The sequence below is a fragment of the Balearica regulorum genome, chromosome 6 (genome assembly GCF_011004875.1).
Source record: "Balearica regulorum gibbericeps isolate bBalReg1 chromosome 6, bBalReg1.pri, whole genome shotgun sequence".
Taxonomy (NCBI): Eukaryota; Metazoa; Chordata; class Aves; order Gruiformes; family Gruidae; genus Balearica; species Balearica regulorum.
This window is the reverse complement of record NC_046189.1, coordinates 38495043-38521983: the sequence shown is the minus strand read 5'-3', so window position 1 is coordinate 38521983 and position 26941 is coordinate 38495043. Positions and strand designations below refer to the sequence as shown.

At 37.3% G+C, this 26941-nt stretch overlaps 1 protein-coding gene across 2 annotated transcripts in view; it reads right to left on the bottom strand.

Annotated features, from left to right (window-relative positions):
- The window catches only part of ARHGAP15 (Rho GTPase activating protein 15), a 333201-nt gene that overhangs the window by 121915 nt on the left and 184345 nt on the right, over nucleotides 1–26941 (bottom strand). For both annotated transcript variants that reach the window (XM_075757250.1, XM_075757251.1), the window contains 2 exons: nucleotides 17452–17574; nucleotides 8201–8299 (listed from right to left, as the gene is read on the bottom strand). In XM_075757250.1, coding sequence (XP_075613365.1) covers nucleotides 8201–8299; nucleotides 17452–17574 — 222 coding nt within the window. The remainder of the gene's footprint in view (nucleotides 1–8200; nucleotides 8300–17451; nucleotides 17575–26941) is intronic.

The window sequence follows — 26941 nt, the reverse complement described above, 5'->3', positions numbered from 1 at the left end:
TAAAGTAACTTAATGGACTTAATTTCTGTGTGTGTCTGTGTGTGTGAGAGAACATCTCCTCTAGGCCAAGACTCATTTTGTCAAGTGTTAGCCCAAAGTGTTCTATTAATGGCTGAACTGTAAAGTCTGACTAAATGGGGTTTGCAGTGGAAACACTGCCAGCTCCTTCTCTGCGATGGCATGTGTACTGTACTAGGGCATAGTGCCTCACATTTCTCGGTTTATTCAGGAGGAAAAGAGAGGATTTTTTTTTTTTCCCCTATCTTTTTCTCTTTTTCACGGCTAGGAGGTGGATACCCTCATGTGTGAGCTTCCCTGAAGCTGACTCTGACCAGGGGGTATGTCAGGACCTTCATTTTCTCTTTGGCACAGAGTAAGTGCCACAGACAGTCAGCTGGCTTTAAATTTCTCTAGACTTTTTGTTTGAGCATGTACAAATGTCAAGTACTTGATTTACAAAGTATATTAACATTATTTTAATATCTAGAGAATGTTGTTTGATTCTTTTTTATTTCATAGGTTAAGTGGTTTATTTTATTTATTAAGCCTATTGAAAAAGATTTTATGGAAAATTCTGAAGACAAAATGCCCTGTTTCCTTCTACACGTTCACTAATAGATATATTATACAATGCTAGAAAAAGGCAAAAGGCCAAACTCATCTCTGGTGTAATTCCAGTAAAAGCAATAAAATTACACAAGGCATGAATTGGGCCCAGGCATTGTAAATGTTACTCCGGTGCACCCTGAGTGTCTGCTTGTTGTTACTGGCAAGGCTTAAAATACAAATCCCCTTTTTTTTCATGGAAATGGATACATTTCTCTGGAACAGATTAATCAATGAAACAGGTATCAGGTAACTATGACAAAGATGGCAACTGGTTCAAATGTTTGCCTTTTTTATGGCTTTTTTCTTCTTCTAACTAGCTTACTGTCTCTGCTTTCAAATTTTTAAAATACGCATTTACTCTCTCTTTTGTGCATTGTCATTGCAAGGCTTTTTTGCCTTTTTTTTTTTTTTTTTTTCTCCCCCTGCTGTTGTCTCCTTTTCTCTAATTTGTCTTGTATGCCCTTCCGTGATGTTTCCTGTTGACACTTCTTGATATTTTTTTCTAACTCGGAATGTGGCTTTCTAGCAGACACAGAGGCCCCAGAGTGAATACCCTTCAGAGCCAATTCTGACTTGGACCTTGCACAACGCTATTAACTGGCTCTTACTCTAAGAAAGGTGGCTATAGCGGGATTGCCTGAGCCTGAAGACAGAAATGGTTGAGGAAAGCTTGCCAATATGTTCGCACTAAATTCAACCACTCTTCATTTCCACTCAAAAGAAGAATAAAAGAAAAAAAAAAAAAAAAGAAAAAAAAAGGCCGAAACATTTTAAATCACAAACTCGTAAGGGCTTTTCTCAGAACTTTGTTGTTTTATATTGCATTCATCCGTATGTTTAAGTTTATTCTTGTTGGCCACTTTAAAGTAAACATAGTTCAATGCCCTCAGAAACAGTTTTCTTCAGCCCACTAGAATTCCCTGGAAAAAGGCTTTATCTGCTGAAGTGCTGGATATTTTTGTGTGTGTGTAATTTTTTTTCCTATCAGTTTGTTTTGTTTCCTTTTTTTTTTTTTTTTTTTTTAAAATTCAGTGCATATAAAAGTTGGGAGCAGAAGCCTCCTTGGAACAAGATAGAACCATAAAAGACTTCAGGAATCTCATCACAAGCTAAACAGTACAAATTGCACATTCTTCATGGAAGTATTAGCTTTTAGTGCGTGCCTGGATCCAAGCATAATAGATTATCCCAAAGTGGGAAAGAATGAACAGTACAAAATTAGCAGAACTGGGAGCTCAGATCATTTGGTGGAGCAATATGATCTCTGTACTTTCAGGGTACTGAATTCTAAAGCCACTGGAAACAGTATGTAAAATTATATCAGAGTAAGCAAGGAAGCATGTGTAGGCCTGGGAGAAGTGGGGAGGGGGGGGGAGAAAAGTTAGGAAAATACCTTTCCAGAGGAAAATAAGTACTGAAAATCAGTGAATGAACTTGTAGGAAACAAACTGCTATTCATGAACAATTTCTTGCTCCGAGGACAGAAATATGTTAAAAGATACGATAGAGAGAACACAAATAAAATACATTTCAGTGGGTATTCAGGGGCCAAGTGCTGTTGGAGAATAATCCTGCACTCAGACAGAAATATAAAACTGCACAGGATAGGTCGGTCTCCTGAGGTTTCCCTTCTTCTCAAGGAAACCTTGCCAGAACAAATCCTTTATGCCACCAGCTGATGGGTTTGGTCTAACCGTGCTGGGAAGTAGCCCAGGAACACTGTACGTTTCACGGAAACTCAAAGATGGTGGTGAGCGTACTCTGGCAAAACTACCCTGTACTTTCCGACTGCCGTCTTCAGGTCCTCAGGAATGGGACTGAGGCGTTTTTGAGAACCAAATGCATAAAATAAAAAATCGCTTAAGCTAAGTACACCCTGGAGGAGCAAGCCGCTGAACACAAATCTAATAATATGGAGTATTACAATAGATATAGGGATATAAGCTGCTAGAGGTTGTATATAGTGGCTATTAATACATACCTTGGCTGCACAGGCCTCGTGTCTTCTGCAGTCCTCACTGTGTGCCTATAATCTGATAACTACACCATGCCAGTTAGTGATCCCAGCATGGCAGTCGTCAGCTTTAAGAGGTGCTTGGGATTTTAATTTTTTTTTTTTTTTTCAATTCTTCTGCAGTGTTTTCTTCCATTGGAAAATGAGATAGCATTAAACTGTTTTAAAAACTCATTTTTTTCCCTAGCTATATAAGTGTATTCACAATACTTTATATTTTTAAAACTCATTTCCTCTTTGCTTAACTCCATAAGATAAGTGAACTGTCCTCTATGTAAACTTCCTACCAGAATACTGACTACCTTTTAAGCAGTATATGATGTAGAAGGTAATGAAATATCACTTTCTTCTTTTTTTTTTCTTTTTTTTTTTTAATAAATAGGTTTTAAAGTGCTTTTAGCTGCACTTCAGCTTTTACATTAAGAGATAAAACTGATGAAAGGGACACAACCTTCTGTCACAGGGCAGCATGGCATTTGGGAGGTGAGGTAGTTTAAAATACCGTTTTTATCTTCATTTCTCTTCGTCGGGATGACTGTATTTCTGTAGTACATCCCATAAGGTACTTTATCATCTGCCCATAAAGACGTTTTCTTCCTTAAACGCCAAATATTCTGGGGTATGAGACTTTGTGCGTGTGAAGTTCTGCAATGACACTACTCATAAGCAAATCGCAGCCAAGCTGAGTCTTGATTTTAGGCACTTTGGGGTGTCACACTTGGGACACCTTTGAGAAATCGGATTTTCAGAGAGCAAGCACTTCAAACTTCTTTCAAAACCACGTCTTCTGAAAATTGCACGCCCAGCCTGTAATGGTCACTTCTGCAGTCTCGCCAGCGTAGCCGCTCCTACCCCAGCAGATCAAACCCCCCAAACCAAGAGTCCTACGCTCAGGGATTTTCTGTCACTGCTCTTATTTAACATGATTTGTTCACTGGGGCTCAGAGCAACGAAACTCAGTAAATAATACATTGGACAAACAGAGAAGATAACAAAAGGAAATAGTTAAGGTACTATAATAATTTTAGCCATTCTTTTTTCAGGTCACTATAATCTGCCCAAAGATAACTAATTGTTCAAAGTAAACATTCCACTCTGACCACAAAAGGAATCCATTACACAAACATATAATTCACAGTCATTTTTAGTGGGTTGTAAACAGTTTGGAATGAGCATAAAATGGGACAAAAATCAAAGTGAGCATTTAGAAATGAAAAAGTGTTTGCTACAAAAGGTCAGTCCCTTTACTTGGCAAACTATGTAGAAAAGCCTGGGAAAATGTTGAACACACAAGCAGTAAGGGAATTTTAAAGCCAACAACCTCCCTGTTTCTTTAAACAGACATCGGAACCTATAACTGGATCCTGTCAAACAAACGACAGCAAAAAAACATAACAGCTGCTAAGAAGTAAAGTTGAAAGATAAAGTTTTCTAAGCTAAGAACCTTCTCAGAAGTGGACTAAAGGTCTTTCTTAAATCTTTAAGCAAGGTTATGGATCCCAGGGTGGCTTTTAGGCATTGAATCAAATATGTAATTTTGTGTATCATTCTTGTCAGAGCATCCTGTGCTCCAAGAAAAGCAACAGAAAACAATGTCTGCAATGTCCAGTGTGGAATGGAAAAGGTACCTGCAATCATCAGCTTTGCTGCCTGCAGTGTCATTTTTCAAGTCATTTAGGCTGATTTGAGAGCCCTAACTTGGATTTGGGAATGGAGGGAGAAAATGAAGGACGTTTCAAAAGAGAGATGAAAGTTAAATTATATTTCCCTGGAGCATTAGTACTGTATCTCTTTACAAAACCTCAACTACACTGGATACCCTCGATAGGTTTAGATACTGACTGCTTGGGGTGTTCATTTACTCTGTCATTAGACACACAGACAAATGATCATCCCTGGAAAAAGGTTTAGCATCAGACTGTTTTCGCACGATAAAACATTACTATGAGAAGTACTGGATGGCATTTTGTTTAGGTACAATGCAGGCTGATTTTTTTTTTTTTTTTTAATGTGTTCTACTCATGCCTTTCTCATATTTTTTTTTTTTTTTAAAAAAAGAAGCAAAAAACCAGCCAGCCCTTTTAAAGGGTCATGGATAACAAAATAAATAGGCGACTCAAGAAATGACTGGAAATAATATCTGGCCTAGAAAGCCCAGAAATCTTGCAATGGGCCCCACCCTTGGCAGGGTGCAGAGCATGAGAGCTATAATACACTGGGAGGATTGTCCCAGGCTTCCCTTGCTGCCCCGCTCAGCTCGGGGTTGGGGCTACCTATCAGACACTTCCTGGGGACAAGAAGAAGTGTGGAATACAGATCGGAAAAGGTCAACAGAGAGCCCCTGAAAAGCCTGAGGTATATCCAAGGTAGGTGTTGATGGCGAAGTGAAAGACTACACGGAAAAAAACAAGGAATACACTGTTCCCTGAAAAACACTTTCCCTCCAAGTCCCCGAGAAAGTAGAAAGTAAAGAAATGTTAAAATCTTTGAGTAGCCACTGTATTTCTTCAAATCTGATCATTGCATGGTTGACAATTATTCTCTTACCCTCACCATGTTACATCATATACACGAGAGGTTTTTTCTATTTAGGATATTGGATTAGACACGCTCTTTGCCTAGATACTATTGACTTCCGTGGCACAGGTCTGTACAGCTACGTACTCAGGACAAGAAATTAGTCAAAAATTATGAATGAATGAATAAATAATACAGGAAGAATGAAGACAAAAACTCAGCTTGCTTAAAAAACAAAAGAAAAATTGAATGTGACAATTGCCTTGCAAGTTTAGAAGAATGGACACATTTTTATTGACTCTGTTAAACTCCACTACTAATTCTGCAAGATGGCTGAGTAAATGTAGAAGGACCCTCTGATTCCCAGTCCTGTTTCAATAACTACAAGTAGCAAAAGAAGCTGAGAAAAATGGACTTCGCTCTTAAACAAGTGCATCCTTGTTGGATAGATAAATATGTGTTATGGTGTAAGAATTTTTAGACCAGGCCTTATAAAGCACCCCTGTCCTGAAATGGTGGATGAGCAAACAGTAGCCTAGGGGGTAAATGACCAAAATCTGATCTAAGATGCAGCAAAATACTTTCAGAATAATTCCTTTGATTTCAATGTAGATATTCATTTAAAAATAGTGTAACTAAACAGGAAACATTGCCAACAGTTAATGACACCCTCTACATTTTTAATCTGTGGGAGAATATTACTACAGTTGGCTATTGTATGTAACCTCATCTACACAGGAAAACGCACTAATTAATATGGTTTATTCAGATCACTGCTAGACTTTCTTTCTGTGCGCAGTGATAATGTTTTAAAAATGAGAAAACCAAATAGAAAATCAGTAGGTAAATAGCAATTAAACCCATGAGCTGATAAATAAGAACACAACCGTTCAGCAAAGTACGAACATTTAGGGTTCGTCTCCTAAGGTCTTTTTTCCTAACAATCCTTTTTGTTACACGAAGGACACAAGTAACATTTTTGGTACAGTTACAGTATGTAGACGATATATTTTCTAAATAGGAAAAAAAGCTTTTCTACAACAGCCAATATGCCAGCTGTACTGAGTATCTAGGCCATCTTACTAAGACTATGAAAGTAAACATACAGTTTTCATTAAATGTGCCTTTCCCATAATTGGTACATAAGTATTTCCCATGACTCTGCAGTTGAGTATCTTGGCTGGAGGCATATCTGGCCATTAAGAGGAGGGTTTCAGATCTGTTGAGTCTCAGCCATGCCGGGAGACTTGGCACCTCCACATACTGCTTCCTAATACCAACCCCGGCATAAAATGTCATCAGAAGCTTGCATAAACATTGGACTTAGCTTCACATAAATTACTGCTGTCCTGAGATAGTTTATGCCAGAACTTAGTAAAAACAACACTTTGAGTAAATAGAATGTGAGTAAATGCAAGCATCTTAATCCAAGAATATAATAATAGAAAAAACTGTATATCAAATATAAACTCATAAATACAGTGATAAAATGAAATTTTTATCTCATGCCATATGATTAGCTTTTATTTACGTACTAGACTTACTAAAAGGGGTAAACTTCTCTAAGTCACAGCAAGTTCGAAGGAAACACGAGAACACTAATGCAATACTCCAAAGGACGAACTCCTCTGAAGAAGCAGCAGTATTTTCATTTTCTTCCGTGAACATTCCTCTGATAATCACACGGACAATAAACATCTAATTAGATTTCTTGGATTTTTCTATTACAGTTCAGCAGTGCAGAGACCTCTGGCCTCACTTCTCCTGGAGGAGTGGTCAGATACCACAAAACATCTATGAAATATCTAGTGCATCTTTTGAAGAACCTGTGCTAAGATCGTAACCGAACAGTCAATTAGACAGGTTCTGCATGGCGTGGCATTTTTATAATCTAATCTCTGCCTTTCCTTTTCATGTTCTGAATTTCTCCTCACAATTCCTCCACTATTAATAGTCTCTTCACACATTTCTCCCCTTTCTTTCTCTCTTTCTTTCCTCAGCCTCCGGCCTTCCTCCAAAAACCCAATGCTACTATCTCCCCCTACCGAACGATCTCCAGTTTGTTACTCTCTGACTTCCTGCCAATCATTCTGGGAGTAATAATATCCCAGTGCTCTCTTTGCTGTATAATTAAAGCATGAATTTCCCAGAGTTTGAAACTCCAGGGTAGTTTTATTGCACCTTTCACTATAAAACCAGGTAAAAATAATGGAATGAAAATAGCTTTTTCCTTTGTGGTTAACGGTCTAAGTAGCTTTTTATTTTTCATTGGTTCTCTTGTTCTGAGACTCCAGTGTATGGCAGTGACAATGGGTTCACCCAGCCTTATTCTGAAAATAAATTTTCTATCTTTTGCAAGATATATGTTTCCCCAGATCCCTGGAACAAGTTGTAAACTTGTAACAGATGGTGATGAAGCCTCACATTTTTATACAATACATTTTAAGATTCTGCATCTACCGCATGTACCTTCCAAAGAAAATGACCTTCAATGAGAGAAGATACACTCTGAAGAAAGGAAGGCAGGCAACGGTGTTAAACATATCTTTTTATACCACGAAAATCCTTCTTATTAACTTAATCAAAACTTTTAATGAGGATGAATACTCATTCCAATATTCTTACAATATTATGGCTTTTTAAAATAACTGTAAAAATTAGACACCTGCACGCATTAAAAAAGATCTGGTCACACCAGAATAATATTTATTTTGGTTGAATACAATTCAGGACTTAGGAAAAAGTATTGGCATTACACTCACCAGAGACTTCAGAATGGAAGTTACTGACATTTTATTGATGTTTCGCTTTTGCTTACCCAGAGAAAGACTAAACCAACAACATGTCAAACAAAATATAAGGAATAATCAGCATGAACGGGTTCTATTAGTTTCTTATCATATAAAGAAAATGAAGATGCAGAATGTGATATAGTTCAGTTCATAGCTATATTATAAATTGACCTGCCTGCCTACCCTGGCAATTCGAAGAGAGTTACAAGGCGAAAATTTTGATTACTAGTAGAGGAAAAAAAATACTGTTAAATATTCAGGTACTCACCTCTTTTTTCAACGGCTTTTATACACAGTCTTACAAACTGGGGGACTGTAGATTTCTCGTGTTCACAAACCAAGTGCAAATGGGAGCCAAAAATTTGATCTACATTTGGAAAAAAAGAGGAAAACACGTTAAAGCGTATTATTAGTAGTGGGATTTTTCGCTCTTCTGAGCTTTCATATTAATTAAAAACTCAGCTATGAAGATGGACTGACAAAGCTGGAAAGAAATCCTTTTTGAGTCCTAGTGGCTGTTAGCATCTGCCACAGAAGCAGATCTCTCAATACCTGCTGCCCGTGGCACTTGATACTTCCCCTGGGCTCCAGTTTCAACTGCCATTTAGACCTTGACCTTTCTAAGGCTTGGAGGCTGCACTCTCTGGAGTTTGCTTGGACCTGCCATAAAAAAGCGAAGGCCATTCTAGAGATACAGCTACATATCTTGTTGAATCCAAAATTCTACATGATATTAACTGTCGGTCCAACCTTGAAAGTCATGCTGTTGGCCAGCCTGTCTCTTCTGCGCATACGGAGTTTCTCTCTTGCCATGGAGTACCGTAGGGATGCCAGGGCTTTGTTACTTTGCATCAGTAGGACTTAGTACAATTTGATCTCATCCTTACAACAGGGTCTTTTTTTGTCATCAAATTACCTGTTTAAAAAATGGAATGCACTAGATGTCTTTTGATGAGTATTGCATCTTACACCAAGTTTGATTTGTGATTTGTGTTGTTTCTTTGATGAATATTCATTTAAGCAGATAATGCTACCTTTAAGATTTTATGATTTCAAAGTTTTCAGCAACTTTGAATGTTGATCTTAAAGCATATTTGTATAAGCAGGTTAAACTCCTCAGATTACTAATTAGCTTCCTCCACCTCATTTCCACTCCATATCTTTGAGAAATTATGAAAAGAGCAATCAGTAACGGTGATGATGTCAGCTAGAATCAAAATGAATCAAACAGATGAAAGAAACTACTCAATAGGAGCCAGTTAAATGCTCAAACAATAGGAGTGTACTATCGTCATTTATCCAAAGAGACAGTCTCCATATAGCATTCCAACAGAGTACAACGTTTTGGAACTTGGCGTAGAGGCTTTGAAAATGTTTGTATAGGTAGCTGAGGGGTGCTCACACAAGCTCGAGCTCTGCAGAGCAAACCCAATAAGCACGCTCACTTGCAGAACAGCAGGAGCTCCTGCTGTGCTCTACAGCTCCCATGGCACTGGATATTTCCTCCGTAGCCAGTCCCACCATCCTCCGCCATAATCAATCTGAGTCCTTCTGCTGCCAAGCAGCGCACCTTTTTCTACTAACAGGCAAAAGCCCATTTGCTTATTTTCTGCTTTGCAAGGAGCTCCGCTTTCCTACCGTTACTCACTACTATTTCTCACCAAGCTTAGATTTCAAGAGCAACTCGATTGCCTTTTCTTTCCTAATACCCCAGAGTAGGGAACAATTAGGGAAATGAGGGTGCATAACGACTTTGGACTTCTTAACATGTATCAGGGAAGTTTATTCCAGCACCTCCCGATGCATGTGATCTGCATTCTGGTAGAGTACATCAAAGCCTGAATTTCAGTTAGTCGGAGTTTCGGCTGCAGAAGGGATGGAGGACTGGGTTCACAGAACTACGCTGAAGAAGGTTGTGTGCATGTGTGGCGTTAAGCATTAGCGAACAGTCTGTTACATGTTTTGGGGTTATGTTTCTGACAAAGCACAGTCTGGTTACATTTTCTTCATAAAACATTTATAGCTGCCTTCAGTGGTAATTATATATACAGAGATTTATGATTAAAATGTACTAGCACTTCCTCTTTTGACATCTTAATTGTTTTTTAAAATTTTAGCAAAGACCTGTCAAATTCTTTGCATAATATGGAATGGTGTCCAATGTAAATTATGTTAAAAAGAAGTAAAAATGTGTCTTATTTGGTGGACAAAGATACTTGTAAACAATTTCAGAAGAAAACAGGCAGAGAACTGCACTGTGTTTAGATAGCAGCACATGAAGAACTGAAACAAAATTAATGCATGGGTGTTCTGCAGCTTCTCTTCTCTGTTATAACCACTTTATAGCCAGCTTCCCGGATTATCTTGCAGTTACTATTTCAATCCCCAGTATGAATGCAGAATACTTGGTATTTCTAGGAGAAAATTTTAAAAAGACTGGAAACTGTTACACAATTCTCACCTAGTCCATTACTTCTTTTCTGGGTGCAGATTCTGTATCTTCTCCAGCAAAATGTCTAACCTCATTTTATGTACCTTTCAATATATGGATATAGTCACATCCTGTATCCTGCAGTTAAGCTTTAAAACCCCTCTTCTTCAGAAAATAGGCACTCAGGATTTTTGTCTTGAATGGAAGGGGCAGCAAATCAGCATTAATAGCTGCTGGGCATTAAGAGAAACTATGGCAAAGCAATGACACACAGGAGCTTTGGATTTATTATTTTTTTTTTTTTTTCCCCTTCTAGAACTTCATGAGTATTTATAAGTACGTGATCTCATGAGTCATTCGAATACTCTGAATTCTGGGTACTCCTGAACCGCAAACTCCATGACTCTCTCTAGTCAATTGATTTTTTGCTGGATCTGTTTCTGTACATAAACATGGGAATGGCAGCAGTTACACTGCCATATTTATACTCTTTCAGGTCACGGGGATAGTTGAGGAAAACTCAGTTGAAATTTGTTTGTGCAGTATTTTGAAAACAAGGAATTATAGGAATGGCAAAGTACTAACTTTTGTAAACTAGATTTATGTGTAACTAAGATTAAAATATTATTTTCCTATTATTTTATAGGTGTGTGTATATATTTTAAAACTAGTTTAAAGGGAAACTATCCAGGACATTTTTTTTCAAAAAATAAGAACTGCTCCCAAAGGGATAAAAGAAGCAAAAAAGCCTTTCTTTGATTTATTTGTGATAAGGCCTTTCAAAACTTCATTTTTTTTTATGACTTGAAAAAAAAAAAAGATGTACACAACACTCTCAACCTCCTCTTATGACAGTTTATGTTTCCTATCCAGCTTATTTAACTCAAATGCCTGGGAAATAGACACAATTACCACCTTATGGAATGCTACTTAACTTTAAATGCTCCCCTCTGAATAGAAATCCACTTTATCATCTCAGAGTTATTCCAGTTTCTCAGGAATTATTTCCTCTATAGGCTCCTGAAATGCCCTTGTTTCATCATTTAAAAATTTAAACTAACAATTGTTCAGAAATATCTTTTATTAGAACAAAGGCAATTCCCATACAGTGGATTCTGTTCACAAGAGCTTGTACAAAGGAGCTGCATACTATGCCCATATACAGCTTTAATCATTCACTCTTTCAGCTGTTATCAATTTAAAACCAATGAAACTCCCACACTGAGTCCATTTGAGCAGTCAATTTTAATATCTTGGGGCATCTGTAGTTATTCTGAATTGGCTGCAAAAGCAGAACTAACAAGTTAAGCTCTAACCATAAGTCTACATCAGGCTGGTAAACCATACATCAAACGCAGACAGTTAGTCAATACTGTAGTATGAAAAACCAACAAGCATTTTTAAGAAGAGCAATATATTCATAATATGTTTGGCGGTATGGTTTACATTACACGTCCCTGATATCTGTGCATTAAACTTTCTGCTTGAGATGGTGGGGTGTGTGACAGCTTTGCACATGGATATAAAATGAGACACCAGAAGAGGAGGGAATGGACATTTGCAAGTTGTATAATATAAAATGATGATTACAGCTGCAATGAATTGCTCGTTCTGGTGAGCTTCAAGTTTTCCCTGAGCCTGACAGAGCTACACTTTTTGAGTAGCTCTCGCAGGCTGCGGCAAAGCCACTAATTCTGAGCTGCAGAAATCTAGTCTATGGGAGACAATACTTCTGGAAAAGAAACAATTAAAACAAAATCACTAAAGCCACATCCTCACCAAGAATGTCATTGTTTAACTGTTTTTGGTGTCCACAGATGAGATGTGGCCACACTTGGAAGGAGCTCATACTTCAGTGTTCTTTATTAAAAAAACAGGCAAAGGCATGGCTAATATTCCCATTTCTCAGGAAGAAGCTCAAATTTTGACACAGGAAGAGAAGGTACAATGGTGTAATCCCCAAGTTTTTTAAAATGTGAATTATATCTATGTAACCGGTGCCTTCCAGGAGCAGAGTTAATTCTTCTACATTTGAACTGCTGGACTACCAGAGCTTTGTATCAACATCTAAGTTGCTTTTTCTTTCTTTGTTTCTGTTTGAATGTTGGGAGGAAAAAGGGGGAAAGAGAATGAAAAGGCAAAATAAGAGAGGACTGTGCAGAAAGAGGGGACACAACAGTAGGCACCACAGTGGTGAGTTGTTTGGAGGGGGAAAGGATGTGGTTGGAAGGAGCCATATTCTGAAAGGTGACTTCTTCTAGCTGCTCAATCTGTAGAGTCAGACATATTAAGTCAGACATTAAAATGATGCTGATCCCAGACTGGGGCTCCAAGTAATGCTACAACGCTTTTACAATAAGTGGACCGGGTCCTCAGCTGACTGAAGTCAGCGAGGTTGTCAATGGAGCTCCCTTGATTTATGCTGGCTGGGAATCTTGCCAGTCCTTTTAACTTGGAGATTTACTATATATTGCTGATCTGTGGTGGTCATCAATTTAACAAAAAAAATTACATTTGTGAACAGTTACTATTAAGTGGCATATGAGCTGCCAGATTTGTTTCACATTCTCAGAAAAAGGGAAAACAGGGAGTACTACAAACACGGGTCTCTTTTAAGAAATTATGGTGATTTACTGGGGACAATAGCTCGTTTGAATTCAAAGAGAGTGAATCTACTGTACTCCTCAAAACAGGTCTCCAAAAATGAGATATTTTAAAATTATCTGAATTATTTCTGACCATCATGTCTAAGGAAAAAAAAAATAAAAAAAAATCACTTTGTTCAGTGTTTGACCATCCACAGGTTTGGCAAATGTACTTCCAAAAGTCCATGTAGTGGTCAAAGAAAGAAAGAAACACCCTTGTGACCCACTGTCCCTGCAAGTCAAAGGGAACACTTCCTTACTTTCCGTAAGTTATTATGGGCACCAGATCACTTGCTAAATTCCTGCATAACGCAGAATTACAGAAAACACCAAAGGTAGGTCTTAATCTACTCTTTTGGACTTCTCATGAGCGTTACATTCATTACATTGAACTACTCCAAGGTCCATTGAGACATATGAGACAATAAAGACTTTTCCCTTGTCTGGAAATAAAATGGTTGATGATCTCTGTGCTGCTATCTGCACAACCGCCAACATATGCTGAGCCCTGTTCTATAGGCTATCAAGCCAAATCACAGCTAGTTCCTTTCACTAGCAATTGAGTGGCTTTTATTTTCATCTTGAAACAGTTGTAACCATTCCAATTTCTATGCTGTATTTGTTTTTGCCTTAACTTAACTTACGAAATAAATTCAATGAAGTTCCTTCGGTGTCTAGCTTTTGGGAAAAAAAAAAATCCACTCCCAAAAACCCTAAATTAATTTCTTGCCAGCTGCATAGCTGCATTTTCCTCATTTCCCACAGTGCCATTTATGTTGCTGTTACTCATGCTTTTTTACCATTTACTGAAAGTGTATTTTGTGATAGTCTATTACCAACACAACCACCATAGCTTTAAAATCACAGTTTCACAGAAGTTGTGTTTTTTTTGGTTTGTTGTTTGGGTTTTTTTTTGTGTGTGTGTGTGTGTGTGTGGACTAGAAAGGCTCAGAAATCAGGAAGTTAGCAGGCCAATATCAAGTTGAAGGTTGGCAATTCATTTTGGGTAATATTAAATCATGACAAAGCTCAAACATAGAGATCAAAGTTCAATTATAGACTATAAAGTAGTTTTGAAAGAGAAGATTTATATATTATTTTTCTAGCATATTAGTGCAGATTCTGTAAATTCTGAGAATATTTCAGTCCCGAGGAACTGAGGACCCCTGCCCTAGCATATAAATTTGAACACAGTTCTTCTCAAAATAACACTGTTAAAATGGCAGACATGGAACATGCCTCGTTTACTGTTTCTAGGTTTGTGTGCATGTGTGGATGTATATGAACACACGTGTGCATATAGACGCATATGTATTACACAAAAATACTGTATTACGTATCGTCTCAGGAACTACTCAAGATGCTTCTAGACCAAAGATATTTTGTGTAAGCAGGAGTGAGATGGAACGAGAAGGACTGACGATCTTCATTAGAGCTCTCGCCGGAGCACGAAACACCCCAGCAACCAGCCCATCGCAATGAATGGAGCCAACGTGCAGTTCCCTTTCTGGCTGCTTTTACACAAAGGACTAGAAAGCAAACGGGACTGATGACAAAAATAACTTTTTGTCATGTAAAGCGTTGGCGCGTCTTCATTTTCAGATCAACATGCAACTAACATTTACACTTTGGTCTGCTACATTCCCTTGTCTGATTATTATCCTCCTAGTTCTCATTTGTTAACTACCTACTTTATTTACTACATCGATATTTGCTACATCCTACATAAACAAAGTTTTGTTAAGAGTTAAATGACAATCACATAATTTCTAGATTTTCTGATAACAGTGTTGGCAGAACAAAGTACCCCAGGAGATCAAACTGCTATTTAATTTTGAAGCCTGTATTCCCAAATTTGGTTAATGCGGAGAAATGTGTTGAGTCTTCTGGCCAAGTGTGTACACATCAGTGACTAACAGAGCACAGAACTGTGTTTAAGTGAACTTACCACCTTAAAATGTATTTACTCATGACTATAATTTACGTGTTAAATTTATTGGAGTTTTGGTTCCAATGTGACATACAATGTAAAAAATCAATATAGATTTGAGAGCTTTATAGTGCCCCTGGCAAATATGAATAGCACTTGATGAAAAGTGAAGGTTTTCACAGCACCTACAGTGCCACTGCATTGGAGTAATTAACACCACACGCTTCACAGATATTTATATCAATTCTTCACTAGCACACAGAACAGCTCTTTGTCAGAAATTCGGTACCGAGATGTCCTGCAAGGCTTTAGACACACTTTTATTACGAGCCCCTATTTTAAGGGATTTACAGTTCTGACAGAAGTATTTCCCTATGGGATAAAAGTTAGTATGCATGTTCTCAGAGCTGGAGGAATTTTTTCTTGTAAAAATTGGTTAACATTTTTTTCCCTTAAGAAACGAGCAAATAAATAGTTTTGAGAGGTTTCTGCAACCATTTAAGTCACCTTTAGAAAAATAAATAGATGCATCTTATAATACAAAATTTGGCAGGCTTTTCACTTTTAATCTGGATGGTTGCATTTTGTGATTTAAAAATATTCTAATGTGAGCCTAAAAATTAACATTTAAAAGTGGTCTCTGTATAAGCAGTGCAACTGCATTTTCATAACATTTTAACAGATTAAGGGATAAACTCTGGTGAAGACAATGAAGGAACCTTATCAAATAAGCATTTCACATAGACTTACCCTAGATTGGAATTAAGCCGTGCTAATGAATCCTGCCTCATTTGCATGGCCAAAACCTAATCCTAATGAAACTTCATGGTAGATAACTAACATGTTTTCTTCATGGTAACATCAGTTTGGTAATAAAACCATGCCGGGTACCAGTTCTGAATCACAAATCATGCTTCTTCGTTATCCATGGAAGAGTATCCCAGGTAGAACCAAGCTATTTTTATGAATTCAGAGCTTAATGCAACTGTAGCCAAGCCCAAATGCATCTGTCTTTCCTAGAGAGATATATTAGAGGATGGATTTGAGTTATGCTAATGAATCTGGATTTGTTAGCAGGGATCACATCTGATCCCTATGTAACACCGCAGGAGATTCATCAGCCACACTTTATTAAACTAAAAAAAAAAAACCCCTACCCTTAAATCCAGAAATTAAAAGACTATAAATTACTACTCTATTACTGTAATAACTGAAACAAACTAATATGATGCATTCAAATCCCACCCTCAACCCACAGAGCACTTCAAAGAGGTAACACCCTCCACTGTATCGAAATCAGATACTATGAGTCTTTAAGGACAGATCCTGAAAGTTTGGTGTGTGAGTGTGTGCACACCTCACACACATATATGTGGGTATAAATGACATTTTTTAAAGTGTCTGTGGCAGTTAGAAGCAGAAGCTCGTCACTAAGGCACATAATGACTTTATATAATGAAGACTTCCTTACAGTAAGCAACTGAACGTATCTGCATGTATCTAAAAACATAAGAACTTAATTCATAAAATCTTCTTCTCTTCAGACATGGGCCCAGCTGGTGTTTAACTCTTGTGGCTGCTTTAGCTTTTGCTGGCTGGGGTCAATCTCTTGGCTCAGGACAGACAAGTTTAGTACACACTAGCAACACCCCTTGCCATTTTTGACGCACCACTGGAAAACTCACACGCCAGAGATTGACGGGGATTGCTGGCAAAATGCCTCTTTCTACTCAATTTGCATGTGCAGTTGTGGGTTTCACACATAATAATTTGGGAGTGAGTAAATTTTTAAAGCATTATTCCAGACAATATTTAAAAACATGGCTTTGCTTGATTATTAGTGGTCAGAATGCTACTGCCTTCAAGTTAACTACCAGTTTCTTAGCTAAACGTTTACTTCTTGGATAAACTAACAAACACGTTTTATCAAAGGAACAATTTTTTGAGGATATGTGAAAGTGATGGCTGACCAACTTAGCAAGAAATTGGAGTAGGAAAAAGTCACAGATTCAAAGCTTTTATTATACACTGGCATGCATTTTAAATTGTTAAAAATGTATTTTGTTGGCAAGTTAGAAAAATAATGAGAGAAGACAGCAGAAACTATTCCAGCCTACCCTGGAAAACAAATTAGTCAGCACAGCATCTGAAGTTCCTATTTTGGATTGTGAAATATAAAACTATATCAATATTCTTTTCTTAAAAAGAAATGGAGTTGTGCAGCATGTTGATTTGCAATGTGCATGGTGAGTGCCTGTGTTAAATGGAGGAGCCTCTACCACATGCACACCGAAGCAGAGAAATTAAAGCAGCAGTCAGATAGCACAGAGATAGATGTAACCATACATTGATATTTTCTTTGCAGTTCAGCACTGTAAAGTTTTATGAGATACAGCAACAAAACCATATCCAAGAATTATTTGTCCGATGCACTTATTCATTTAACTGAGAATGAAAAATTAATTTGTGAATTTTTACTTTTTACTCCAAAAAATACGTAAGACCAAACACACCTTTAATAAGTCCCTTTTCTTGCAATGTTTTCAAGGAGGGTCTTCGGGAGATGAACTTCTTTAATCTGCTTTTAACTCGGCTTCTGTCATTTGTGTCAGAGGCACTGTAGTTCAGTCTGAAAACTAAAGGAAACCAAAAGAAAAAGCTTCAGTGAAATGATATTTTTAAACTAATAGTAGTTTGCCCAAATATCCTTAGAAAATAATGGCCATAGCCATCCTAGTAAATTCATGCGGTAGGTCAGCGGTGTAGCTGGTTGGATACTACAAAACTTCTGATTAATACTTTTGTGAATAAACATGATGAGTTCACTCTGCTGGTTATTCAGAGAGTTGTATTATTTATTGCCCATAAGTATTTGGATGGTGACCAGTTTACTCATGAAATGTTCACAAATCCCACAAGTTTCACATGGATGATTTTTCAAGTACAACCCTGGACTCGAAGTGTGCTATGCACTATTAGCTGTGTACTGCTCGCTATGAGAAAGGACGGATGGTTACACCACTAGTGAAGGACTGAATTGTCTTGCCAAGATGGATTAAGCGTTATATATATATTTAATGCAGTTATAGAAAACATGGCTATATGCCATGAAATGTGTGCAAGATGTATTAATTTATGGAAAGAAAAGTATTCCTGTCCTAATCATTATATTTTATTATATTTAGGCATTTACCAAACTGAGAAACATTTTGAGCTCAATTTATTCCTGCTCTGTGTCAAAAAGACATAGAACCCAGCTGCAGAAAATCCCCTGGAGGAAGTTTCAAAGGCATAAATTTAACTTTTTCTCTGCTGAGGTGCTTACAGGGCACCATCATAGCTATCAAAATAGGCAGTATTACTAGGAAGGAGAAACTCAGCACTCAAGGCTGGATGCTCCAGAAGCAGCGCTGATGCCATGGGAAGACCTTCTTGAAAGGTATCCCTCAACAAGCCGATTTTTAAAGTTTTCTAACAAATCACCTCAGCCTCACCACCCTTGAATAACTCTTATCTTGTGTCCTGGGCTCTCTCACCCTGCCCATTCCCCAAAATGCTGAGCAGGAAAATGAGGCAGTCAGAGCAGTACAGCCTTCCCTGGCGAGGACCTCCACCTGCCAGAAGGGTGGCTTCTGCTTTCTGGGGAAAGAATAGCGTTCCATCTTCTCTTGAAAATAAATAAATATATTAACAAAAACACGGTATTCTCCACAAGCTGAACTTGCAGGAATTGGTCCATTTTCCCTAATTTCTAAATATTGCCCCGAATAGTTTAACCGTGGTTACAGAGATGCGCTCTAATCTCCCCCTCCAGATTGAATCTCTCCTATAATGCACTGATCTTCACACAGATGATCCAAGGGAAGAGCGAGAGCAAAAAGAAAATTATGATCAATATTATTGGGCTATTTTGTAGCAAGGAGTTTTGCATAAATTATAAACAGAACCAGAATATTTAAAGGTGCACAATTATAAAACAATGGCAAGCTAAAATAACCGGTTGAGCAACAGTAACAACCCTGGAATATTGTGGTTTACATTACAAATCTGATTTTAACAGCCAAACTTATAAAATGGTTTACGCGTTGCTGTTGTCAAGGGAGAAAAACTTGCCAAATTGTTCATTTTAAGTAAATAGAACATAGCCAATTAAGGAAAGCAATATTTAAACACATGCCTATGATGATCAGAGCATAGTTTGCTTCTGATTTCACTACTGATTTTAACAGAAGAGTGCTCCATTTTCCCACAGCACTAAAATGACCCCACACATACTTCCACAAACTAGTAATCACACAGGACAAATAAAAGGACACTTTACTGGAAAATACACAGCTTGGTACAATAATCCATCACTTATGAAAAATAGAATTCACATTTTTTTAATGGTAGCATTCTTGGAATGATGTATCATAGAATATAAAGATTAGCATTCAATTGATGGTTGGTGCTTTTTTAACATTATAGTGGAGGACTTTTTGTTCAAAATTGAGCAATCCTTGGCAGGGACAAGCTAAAATTCCAAGTCACTTGGCTGTGCTATAAAAAGAACAACAAATGGATGTTTCTAATTCTGCATCTTAATGGTACTTTGAAACAGTGAAGTGAATTGTATTTAGTTTGGGGACTCTCTTGTTGCTCAGGGTCATTCTGTCCCTAGCGATTCATATTTAGGTTTGCTTTTTCCTGACTTACAGTGAAGCTTCCCCAGTGCAAATGATGCAGGGGCGAAAACACCTCTGAAGTCCCTTAAGATGCTTGCCACATTTCCCATTCTGCGGGACCCTGAAGCGTTTTATGCCTGCTTGAAGTACATGTTTAGCTCTAAGCGTACACCAGATTTGTTAAGATATTTTAACTGAAGTGAATGCGGTCATACTGCCAATGGTAGGATAGGGGATCTAGGACGTGACAACAGAGTAAAGGTCCCTCTGTTTAGAAAGATACATTAACCCAGCTGGACATTTCATAGCTGAAACAGCAATTATGGTGTTAAAACTACATCTAGAGGTAGGAATAATTATTGTCGTGGATACTTTTGTATGGCCTATGTTGAACTGTATAGCACATAGTTAAAAAGAGCAGCAAAGCTAATCTTGATGAATTTCTTATTTTATTCTATTAAACATGTGTGAGTCACCAGAGGGAAACTCCAAGCCTCCCAGAAATTCAAGGGTTTAGATAGCATGTTCCAAAACCGAGCTTAGCCAGAAACATTCTTGTTGGGATCTCATTTAGAAATATTCCTTCTCTTGCCAAACCATTCTTCTCGCGATATCCCCACATTTAAATGACTTTGCTATTATATTTGGAAATACAAAGAGGACCAAATGTTACTTCCAAGAGAAAAAAAAAAAAAGTAGTTATAAAACTCAAAAACCACAATAAATATTTTTTGGAGTGCCTTCCTTTTTAAATTTCAGGTTCTGGATTTGGCTAGAAGAATCCTCCATGAAAGAGAGCTGGCAAACATCAAACAATATGAAAAAGTGGAAAGCAGTTCCATACACAAGTAAAATAGGATACTTCAGGATCTAAGTATAAAATAATAGGAAATAAAATCTACTGCTTCTTCCACTGCATGTTCCCTGGCATAAACTGCAGAGGTGTGCCATTTGATTCATTGCACTGAATAAACTTGTATCCTCAATTTCTGAAGCTTCTCACACTGGCATAGCCACATAAATGCTTCAAAACCAACACAGAACAGAAGGATAATTCCCCTCCCTTTGCACAGACTCTTCAATTAAGTATTTCTTATATTGCACTAAGAGCTTCTGAGACAGAAAAAGGAAACATATGCTTGCTCTTTTTACGGTACATGTAGAGAGGAACCCAACAGAGGTCAATATTATGCTACATTTCTCCTGCTAGTGTAAGTAGGTGCAAGGACACTTCAATCCAACAGCAAAAACATAATTTGAATACTGGATGACTCACGTCTGGCTGGAAATAAAGGTGGGCGCTCAGATCTAGAAAAGCATTTCTGATGAGTTTGGTCACTTTATTAGGTCTCTATTTATTCCACAGGTGGGAAAGATATGAATGGACAAATGAAAAAGATAGCAAGATCTTTTCATCATACAAGTTTCTCTAGAATTAAGCCATATTAAATCACATCAGCTTATCACTTTAGAGAAGCGCAATAACAGATTGACTTCAAAAAGAAAATAGTATAAACACATCATTAGGCATAAAAGAAAGAACACATCTTTGGCCCTTAATGTTGGATAAACATCAGCTGAATTAGGAAGGATAACTGTAGACTCAATTCTCTGCAAAAAATTACACCAAGAAAAAGCTGTCCTGTCTGGTTTTGGGTGTCTGTATAAATACTTTGATTACTTATTCAATGCCACAAGTCCAGCCTTAATATTCCTAATAACATTTAAGCAACGGGAGCATCATGCAAACCCACAAAATGAAGTCTGTACAAGAGCTTTTACACAAGAAGATGGGTGGAAGGAAAGAATTAATGCATTACCTCTAAATCACACAGTTCTGCAGAAATAGTAGCATCAGGATCAGTGGAATTTTTGAGATGTACGGATGAAGAATTGCTTGCTATAATTTAATGCATTAAATTGTATATATGATGCAATGAGAGTAATCATATTATAACTTAAGCAAGATTAAGCAGTGGCTAACATATTTGCAAGGTGAAGTTACAAAAGCCTTTCTCCAGGGTTTTGGTATGGTCACAACTAAAAGAACTAGGCAAGGCTCTAAGCTTTTCAGGGCAAGGATGAAAATATTTTATGTGATGACTTTTGTGAATCTAGTAGAGAAACTAAAACAGAAGTCATGTACCTAGACATTATATTTCTAGCAGACTGTTTTTCCTGGGAGTGATGTTCTGGGCCGAGCCTGAATGATTCAGAAAGTAAAATGTTTTAATATGTTCTAGACAGCCCCATATATTATTGGCAAGGTTTTGTAACTCCCTATAAAGTGATCTTACATTCCTTCCAATGACTTTTATTTCACTCTTAATTTATAAAACATTTATACATAATCCCAAGGGTTTACCTATGATTAATTCCTGCCAGGTACAGTGTATCTGAACACTTCTAACACGTTGAAAGCATTGGGTTTTGAAGAACTATCCATTAATGACTTTCTGAACTGTGACAATGGATATTGACAGTGCTTGTCAGACTAAAGCACTATTGATTGCTTCACATCATATGTATAGCAAAACCAATTTCTTCCAAGTACCTCTTCCTAACTGAAATACATTATTATGGTGCCTATCTGTTTATTATAACACCCAAAATTATCATATGTGATTCATTTGGATGGAAAGGGCTTGTACAGAATGAAGAGCAGCTGTGGGAGTGGATAAGGCAAGAAGAGATTCAAATAGCGTTACGTTAGTACCTTTTCTTCCATTAGCCTTGTTCTTCAGGAAAAAAAAAAATCCCACAACTAGTCTGGAATATGCAAAAATTTTTTAATACTCTTGAGGATTTCAAAATTTCAGGAAGTTCTTAGAAACGGACATGACTTGTAGTATAACGATAACACCCATAAACTGGGATTTAATTATTCTTTTCCCAAGGAATACTAAAAGTGACAAGCCTGACGATTCAAAACACAGAATACACTGATCAAAATCGTAGATGCAACTTTCTTAAAATACATATGAACAGATCCGTGGGCTTAACTGTTGTCTCTGTTGTCTTGAACTAATCATTCTCTTAAGTGCTTTACCGACTCAAATCCTGAGTCCTCAGCAGGATCTTGCAGGACTGACTCCAAGCTGAGATGGCAAAAGAGGAGGTAGAGGTGGGTCTCTATGACTTTGGATAATGAAAGTGCCAGTCTAACAGCAGAACTATCACATGTGTGTGAAAATATTAAAGACCTTAATTAATTAATTTCAGGTAATGGGAATGCTTAATTGCTGAGTGTCTCATCCTCCTGAAGAAACAGATCTTTAAATGCACATGATGATGCCTGCCTTCCAGGAGACACTGTAATTTAAGGATATATAATGACTCATGACCTTAAGTTTTATTGGATTTCATTGGAACTCAGAATTTAACTTTTTTTTTTTTTTTCCAGATGTTTTTGGCCTGCAGTAGATATGAAACTACTGCTAGTCCTTTACAGAAGGAGCAGCATGCATTATTTCCTGTATAAATGGTCAGTTTTTCAACTAGCACCAAAATTTTGAGAGTGACAAAACCAAGTGCCTACCTCCTTCCTTTCCTTTTTGATGCTCTGAGATGGAGTCAATAAGGTTTGCCCACTAAAGATAAAAAATTCACTTCACCTGCTTTATTGAGCTAAAGACTTTTGTCAGTCATCCCATTTTATCCCTTAGTGAAGTTCCTGGACAGGTCTCATGAGTTATCCCTACACTACAATTACTGTACCTTTTTTGTAAAATGAGAGGCAGATACATGGTCTACTTAAAGGCACGACACAAATGCTTGGTGGCTAAAATGCAGAAATCAGGCATTATCCCTAATCTCTAGGTTTATGATAAGCTTTAAAATTACAGACTTTATGACTACAAAGCATAGAGCCAAGAACTGCAGCATCAGGTGACAGATCGCCAGTATCGCCAGTCAGGAGATGCTAGGAAGATTTTGTTTGCATGGGCAGCAAAAGACCCAAAGTCGTTCAGGTTTATGGTCTTATACAGATATTTGCAAGTGTAACTGCAGTTGCAAATGTTTATGAAGCCAGCTCAGAAATAAACAATAGGAAAAAGAAAACAGTGATTATATAGCACGAATAATTTTTCTGTAATATGACAGCCTAACAACTTAAGTGCTCAGTAGTGTCATTACACTTTGTGAAATTTGTGTGCATTAGCAGTAAAGATTCAATAAAATGACTATATAATTCATATTTTGCATCATGCTCTGATGCATATAAACTTTTTAAAAAATTTTGTCCCCCACTAATAATAAGTGGAAATAAATGAATAGTGTGTTAAATATCACTACGCGCCTACATTGTGAAACAAACTGGCAGCCCCCCCCACCCCAGCTTTTCTTAGTGGTATTTATACCATAAATATTTAGAAAAGTAAAGCAACATTTCTGAGTATATATAGGATTTATAAAGGAAGATCATACCAAACTAACCTGATATTTTTCTGTAATAAAATAAATGAGGTTTGGTTTTGGTTTTTTTAGAAAAGGAAAATGCAATAGACCAAATCTGTCTGGACTTCAGTTGTGTATTTGGTATGATGCCAAATGGGAAATTATTAGTTAAACTAGAGAAGATGGAGAGAACTAAAACAATAACTGTGAAGTGACTAAATAAGGTATTAAAATGAGCTTTGTTGAAAGGAGAACTACTGTACTGAAAGAAAGTTACCAGTGCAGGTCCTGAAATATTCTTGGAACTGATCTTTGTGTTTTCTTTAATGACTTCAACAGAAAAAGGAGGAGCATTCAAAAAAATACTTGTTGGTGATTCAAGGCTGGGAAGCATCATCAGTTCAGACAAGAATCGAGATACCAGGCAAAATCTTGGTGACTTTGAGACTAGAAGCTGAAGAAACCAGACTAGACCTAATACTACCCAATGCATGGTCAGAGAAGGATTAATACAAAATATTTCTCTCTTATGAGCGTGCAACCTGGGACACTCGTGTGTGAGATGGGCATTCACGCCGGGAAAGGTGCAGACAGCAGCCCTGAGAAGCACCGGGAGAACAGGCTGCTAACTTTTGAAAGCAGACAGGGAGCTTGGCACATTTGGCCACCTCGAAAATGGCTGAGAAAGGCTGTGATTGTTCTCTATGAATTTGCTGGTGGGGGTGGGAAAAGGAGCAGGAGACGAGGACAGCGGGGAGGGAGAAGAGCTGTTTAAACTGAAGAACAATGTTGGCACGAGAATAAATGAGTATAAACTGGCCATAATAAGTTCTAAAACACCCTTTCAAAGAAGTCATGGTGGCAAATAAAACTAAAAGAATTTAAGATGAAGCTTAATAAATTCATGAAAGAGGACACAGAACACGGTACCTTGTGACAGGAGGGACTGGACTAGATCACCCAGGACACGCCAAGCCTTTTTTTCCACAATTTTTTTGGTATTGTCACAACATTAGAAATGCTATTGTACACAATTAACTTGAATGTAAAACCCACAATGCCAGAAATCAATGAGTTAGTTTTATTCATACAGTATGACCAGTTTATGTTCATCTAATGTAAAACATGTGGGACTCGGATCAAATCTGCCATAGTACACAAAGTCAGGCTGTTCAGGCTCTAGGAAGAGAGAGTACAGCGTGCTTGGGAAGGGGAAACTGGTCTTTCTGAGCCCGTCTCAGGGATTAGGACTCCTGACACTGTCTCTTTGCAAAAAGTAGCTGCAGTCCTTTATCCTCCTCGAACTGAGGAGGGCAGTTTTGGACGAGCACAGATCACTGAGCACTTGTCCACCCTCGAGCCTCCTTCGGCAGCTGCTGTCTGTAAATCTGCAGGTAAAGAGCGACACAACTACGGATGAATGCAGGCGAAAGCCAGGAGCGTGATGGAGAGGCTTTTTGTGTTTGGTGTACTTCTTCCCTTTACAGAGGGCTGCTAAAATTCCCAGGAAAATACTCAGTAACTTGGATGGTCTAACACATAAGAGTTGAAGAGTGGCCCTGCCCTTCGCTACTCGGGTGACTCAGTGCTGCCCTGTTCCAGTGTTTTCGGCCATACAGTCTCATCTCTCTTATATAAAATACAATAGTTATAGAGGGAAAAAATGGGAATATTTGAATTAATGACTTTTGAAGGTGACATATATAAACCAAAAATATTATTTAAGCAGACTTCCCAAAAGAAAACAAACATAAAATTAAAGGATGAGGAAGACAGAGCAAGGAACTGAAGACTGTTTGGAGATCGAGTTGAACAAGTAATTTACAACAAGTAATGCATTCAGGGGTTTTTTTTTTAGAATATGGAGTTCTGTTTTCTTCTGTTGTGGAATATACGTCAATAACTTTCAAGTCTTTATGCTTACCTCCTGATGGAGTCAGTCTAAAAAACCCTTTTCAACCTTTTGCAAATAATATGAATACTCATCATTACACTAAATTGCTCAGACAAAAGGACAAGAAAATTATATGGTTCCTTTTTCTACCAGGAGCACCAGAGAGACTGTTATGCCAAAAGAAAGCCCTTCTGAGTGACTGGGTACTGCTGGCCATGTGTGCAATTTTAACTTCAAAACCTACATAAAATCCTGCCTTATGCTTTGGAAAACAAACTAATTATCTGTAGAGAACAAGGGAGACTTGGTATTTATGTATTTGTATCACCCTTGTTAACAGTCATACAAATGATTCATATATTTAAATTTAGACATGCACTTGGATACCTTGTTGAATCTTTTATTCAGATCCAATCTTATGAGACCTTTCCAGAAAGAATACCATACCAAAGAATTTTCTTGTTATTGAGATTCTTATCAATTATATTTTGTACTTCTAAATTTACAGAGTAAATTATTCTAAATTTTAATATTTCCATGGCACTCAGATTCCAATTATATTCATAACCTTATATTTTTTGACCCATGATGAACTTCTAATTTTTCTCATACAATAAAGGATAAAATTAATTCTTAGTGCATAATTTATGAAAACCATGTTAAAATTGTTTATTTTCAATAAGAAACGGTAGTGACATTCATCTGTGTATTTGTTGTTTCAAACCACAAATTCCAGTACATTTTTCTTTCTTAATACAGCAAGTTTAGTACTTTGCAGTGAATGTAGATGTGAATGTTTTATGAAAGAGAAAGGCACACCCATTATCTTTAAAGTAATCAAAAATATCTAGCCAAAGATCTGAAATCCATTTGCTGTACTCTGTTTATATGTCAACTCTACTTTATCAAATTATCTCTACCTCAAGTAAATCATTAGAGTAAGTATAACTGAACAAAAGATCACCCATGAGCTCATTTAAAAAAAAAAAGAATAAGTCAATGGATTTAAGAATCCTTTTTACTTCTTACCTTAAGTGAAAGTTCTGG